General features: G+C 35.3%; 1 protein-coding gene across 1 annotated transcript; it reads left to right on the forward strand.

Moving 5' to 3' along the window:
- Positions 1-216: 216 nt before the first annotated feature.
- Positions 217-4,463, forward strand: LOC306844944 (somatomedin-B and thrombospondin type-1 domain-containing protein; the record flags this gene model as incomplete). The annotated part of the gene is made up of 5 exons (XM_079377392.1): positions 217-499; positions 1,726-1,917; positions 2,416-2,491; positions 3,109-3,291; positions 4,346-4,463. The coding sequence occupies 5 exons, from the start codon at positions 217-219 to the stop codon at positions 4,461-4,463; spliced, it is 852 nt and encodes a 283-aa protein (XP_079233518.1).
- Between the last annotated feature and the right edge of the window lie 1,337 nt (positions 4,464-5,800).

Consider the following 5,800-nt stretch of genomic DNA (forward strand, 5'->3'; position numbering starts at 1 on the left):
AAATTTCGGAAGAAAAAAACTCATGTACATCACAGACGGCCTGAGTATAAGTACATTTTAAGCAAATTTCTGGGTGAACCTTTCATTTAAGTGCCATGAGGCAAAAAATTGAAAACCAAAATCTCTGACTGATTGAAGCATGTCATCTAAAGCAGGCCCTGTAAATGTCACAGTCCAGCTCAGAGGTGCAGCAAGATGTAGAAGTCTATTACATGCATGAGTTCTTCAGATGTGGGGACCGACATATTCAGGCTGCTCATTATCATGTCAGCGAGCCGCTCCAGACGCTCATGGGTGGTTTTGTACCTTGCTCTGCTGGTAACACTGGTGTCCCAGAGCGAAGGAGGTTGTCAGGATACGGGACTGTGTTGCATTGGACAAAAGCAGTCATGTATTACTGAAGACTGGAGGAAAGATCGCTCCTATGGGGAATGTTACTGCGACCAGGCATGCAAGACGACATTGGACTGTTGTCACGACTATGACCTTGCCTGTCCAGGTTTTTAGAATTTTATATTTTGCAGATGCTATATATTAAAAGATTCAGATTACTTCAGGCCGTGTCTGTACAGGATTTTATTAGATTTGATGCAGAGCTTTGTATTTAAACCTTTTTTTTTCTAGAAAATATAACAATGTTAATATACTGTACTATAATAAAAAAATAATCCTGAATACTGTTTTTAAAATCAAGATTTTTATGAGTATAAAATATTGCGAACAACATATTTTATATAATATTTTAAGATATATTAAGATTTGTAATGTTTTTGAAAGACATCTCTAATGCTCACCAAGGCTGCATTTATTTGATTAAAAAATACAGAAAAACAATAATATTGTGAAATATTATTACAATTTAAAATGTTTATTAATGTCTATCAAAATGGCATTTATTCCTATGATTCAAAGCTGATTTTTTTCAGCATCATTACTCCAGTCTGATTATCTGATTTGGTGCTCAAGAAACATTTTGTATTATTATCAGTGTTTTTTTTTATTATTTCTTTGTGGAAACCACAATGCAAAGAAAAACAAAACAAAAACAGCATTTATTTAAATATAATCTTTTGTAACATAAATGTATTTACTGTCATTTTAATCAATTGAATGCATCCTTGCTGAATGAAAGTAATAGTTTCTTTAAAAAAATAAAATATGAATCCATTTGGGAAAGTATAGGCGCTGTAGCTGTTTATTATTTCTTTTGTTTCACATTTTATTTAATGCTACAAATGATTTTTTTGAGGAATTAATGTTAAAGTAAATAAATACATTTAATACAGAATGTAGTGAGCAGGCACTGTTGCAAGCCCCCATACAAAATAAAGTTTCTTTGACCTTTGAAAACTTCTTCCTGTAGTACTTTCCGCTTTCTATTATTTAACGCACTGGAGGACAAAAGCTTTCAAACATCTTTTTAGTGCAGATTGTTTTGCGATCCTGTCACAGTTTAATGTGTAATGGTTCAGTTAAAAACTACACTGGAGACACTAAACCTCATTTCACATGCAAAGATGCCTTAGAGGCACAACAACAACAGCAGCAGCAGCAAAAAAGCCTGTGTAGTTTGAAGTTTCAGAGGGAGGGTGGAAAATGGTCACGAAAAACGTTTCGTGACCAAGTAAAAATGATCAAATGTATGATATGACACTTTTTCCTGTTGCTGCTGCTGCTTATTACATTTGTGGATATCATTGCTTTAGCTATGTGTGTGTGTTTTAGCTGTATCCTGTGTGGTGAGTGAATGGAGCGTGTGGTCTGGCTGTCTGGAGCCGTGTAAACCCACACTGCGCACCAGGCAGAGACAGGGGATTCAGGAAGCACATAATGGAGGCAAACCCTGTCCCTCTCTACATCAGACCGCAGGCTGCGCGGAGTATCACGACCAGCACGGCCCCTGCCTACAATCACTAGGTATGGAAATCTAAAGCTTAAGCAAAGCCATTTGCCATCCATCAACACAAATGTCACATATCATAATCAACAACGGATAGTATCTCAGGAGGTCTGAGGTCAATCATAATAAAAGCATCTGGTAGTCACATAAATGTACTGAAAATGATTTATACAACCATTATTTTTCCATTGAAGTGTTACTCTTTGATAGACTCCAGGGTAAACACATTACATCCCATTTATCTGAGTGAATATTTATCTTATATAATCACATTATCAGTACACAGACTGGTTCTGACTGTAATCAAATGATGAACTGTAATCATCTTCGTCAGGGCATATTCTCTAGGCACTAAAGCAGCAATCTAAATGTCACCTGCTATCCTGAGCAACCATGTGCTTTTGAAAATGAGTTGAATCTTCTTATGAGACTACAGGTGAAGGATGGGGGCACATATGCATTCAAATCTCTCTTCCTTAATCTTTGACCTACTTCTTTGTCTCATTGTTTTGCAGACCCAGCACTCATCACCACGGGTGGCTATGGAAATGCAAGGAAAAAGAGGGAGATTCCGGACAACAATATCACAGGGTAAGATTTGACAATCCAACACAAAAAAGTAACATGGTCATGGTGCTTTCTACCATGGTACATATGTAAATCTTACTAATCACCACAATACTATAATTATTGGATCAAAAATACAGTAAAAAGTATTATGGTGAAACATTATTAAAATTTTAAGTAACTAAGTTTTCAATTTTAATATATTTTGAAATGTTATTTATTTCTGTGATGCAAAGCTGAATTTTCAGCATCATTACTCCAGTCTTCCGTGTCACATGATCCTTGAGAAATCATTCTAATATGTTGATTTGGTACTCAAGAAACATTTATTATCATTATACACACTGAAATCAGTTGTGTTGGTTAATATTGTTTTGGACACCATGAGATATTTCTTTTCAGGATTCTTTGAGCGAGGAGTATAAAGTTCAGAACATCAGCGTTTCTTTGAAATATAATTTGTTTATATTTGCAAGCCTTGCAAATCTGTAATATGACTTTTGATCATTTTAATGCATCCTTGTCAAAAGTATAAATGACAAAAATTATACTTATCCCAAATGTTTATATATATATATACTGTATATAGTGTATGTGTAATTTTTTGTGTATTTATGTGTGTCCGTATGTGCACACTTCAGTTACTGTGTGGAGTTCAAACTCACGTCCCTAACAGCGGGTTGTCAACGCAGTGTCAGTCCACACACTCGCTGGATGCGGTACCTGAAGGAGGGGCATCAGGTGTGTGTGGAGTGCCAGCCACCAGCACTGGCCCAGGGCCAACGCTACTGCTCCGGGGACAGGGAGAACATGGGACAGGACAGGTAAATACAGATAAATGTTTTTTTTTTTTTTTTTTTTTTTTATGAAGTGCAATAATTTAGACACTCCCCTCAGTTTATAAAAACAAACAATAATCATTAGAATTAGACATGTTTAAATAGTTGTTTCAAAAGTATTGCCCTAAGATATTATACATATTAGAGTTAGTGTGATAAAATAAAAAAATCCAAAAAACACTCGCAGGAAATTCCAGAAGTTAATCCTACCACAAACTGAGGATTTAGACAACTTTTCAACTCAAAGAACACACACACAATTCTTTTATGGAGGAATTAATATATAATAGGTACAGTTAAAACTGTAATATTGTGAAATGTTATTATATTCTAAACATATCTCTTTTTCAAATATTTTATATTTTAAAATGCAATTTATTCCTGTGATGCTAAGATGAATTTTCAGCATCATTACTCCAGTCTTCAGTGTCACGTGATCCTTCAGAAATAAATGCTGAATAAAAGTATTGATTTCACTGACACTAAACATTTGAACTTCAGTTGACTGAGAAGTAGAGATTATTATTAGGCACGTCAGCTGTAAATCATTATTTGATTCATAAAAAGCTTTGAAAAGCCAATACAAAATATTGTGACAAGTCTAAAAATCTTTTAAGAAATATGGTCTCCTGAAGTGAAGTAGGCCAGGTTTTTCCAAGTAATTGAGACTAGATCTTGGCCACTAGAGGGAACCATGACACATCTTTAAATATTCAAAAGCTAGTGTATAAAAACATCCTGTACTGGTTTAAGACTCATTTGGAGCACTCAGAGCTTTTTTAATAAAAAAGAGAGCAATTTCCTATTTAATCTGGGCTAAATTTAAAACCCTATGATGCTGGTGTATTTTTATATATAGTATTTTTAATAATACTATAACGATATTTTATATTAACCAACACATAAAATGCTTTTATTATTCATAAGGTAGGGTTGAAACTCTTAACCTAGCTCAAGGACAACAGCCAGAGCTGTACCCATCACTCTATGTCTTCCTCTATCATCTTTTTCCATCACATTCTCACTCTCTCACTCTTAGGAGCTTGTCTCTGCAGTGGCAGGCCGTGGGGAATTCTCGGTGCAGAGGGCTGTGGAGACGGGTCCGTCGACGAGACTCCTGTTCCTGTCCTACTGTACACAGTTTTCTCTTCATCTAACTCGCACGCTTCAATCAGCCTAAACGGGGTCATGAAATTTCACACTTTTGCAGAGACTATTTTGGTAGCTCAAAGCAGCTCTAGGCTTGTATGCCAAATGATAGAGTTGATACCTCATTACAGTACGTTATCAAGAAAAGATTCAATATTAGTCACAGTTAATTCCCATTTATACATAAAAGACTAATGCTAATGGCCATCATATTATGATTAAAGGAAAAGTTCACCCAAAAATGAAAATTTGCTGATAATTCACTTACCCTCAGGCCACCCACAATGTAGATGGGTTTGTTTCTTCATCAGATTTGGAGAAATTTAGCATTGCATAACTTGCTCACGAATGGATCCTCTGCAGTGAATGGGTGCCGTCAGAATGAGAGTCCAAACAGCTGATAAAAACATCACAACAAGAAATCCACACGACTCTAGTCCATTAATTAATGTCTTGTGAACATGTTTTGGATTTTGATGTGAAAGGACAAGAGAAGATGGACTTTTTTTTACTGGAGGAAGCGTTATTGTGAATTATAGACTGGTATTTTGGCCAGAAGCAACAGTTTACAGTTAAAACACCTTAATAATTTGTTTCTTACAAACACACTAATTTTCACTTCACAAGATGTTAATTGATTGAGACTGGAGTGTGATGTTTTTATCAGATGTTTGGACATTCTGACGGCACCCATTCACTGCAGAGGGTTCAGTGGTGAGCAAGTAACGTAATGCTAAATTTCTCAAAATCTATTCATTTTTGGATGAAGCACTATTCTTTTCAGCTGCAATAATGAATTATAACCAGTAATATATTAAAAGCAGTAAATAAAATATTAGGTTGCTTTTGTTATTTTTCTTTAGAACAAATTACTTCTAAGTGTGAATTAGGTTTTTAGTTTTTTAGGGGCCTTTAGGGATACACCATTCGAATTCATGCATATAAACTCTAATGACAAGACAGAATAATAGGTCAAATTAATAATCTGTATCATTTATTTGATTTCCAGCCAACCAAGGGGGAGGGGGATATCTCTTCTTCATACTGCAAAGAAATCTAAAGATTTCAGGACGTTGACACATTTTTGGCTCTTTTTCCTATACAAGACAAGGAATTGGCTTTTTGTCACATACAGAACAAGTTACAGCTTCAGAGGTACGACATGCATTAAACAACATAACACACACATACAGAAACAACAGCATAGAAAGTCAACAGGTAGAAAGATTACAAAACAAACAGCCTTTAGACCTACAAACAACATTGTAGAAGATTTAGGGCAAGGGAGGGATTGTAAACAGTGCTCTCTTTTTTAGTTCCCTGGAAATTCTACATGGATGTTTAC

Source organism: Barbus barbus (assembly GCF_936440315.1).
Source record: "Barbus barbus genome assembly, chromosome: 25".
Taxonomy (NCBI): Eukaryota; Metazoa; Chordata; class Actinopteri; order Cypriniformes; family Cyprinidae; genus Barbus; species Barbus barbus.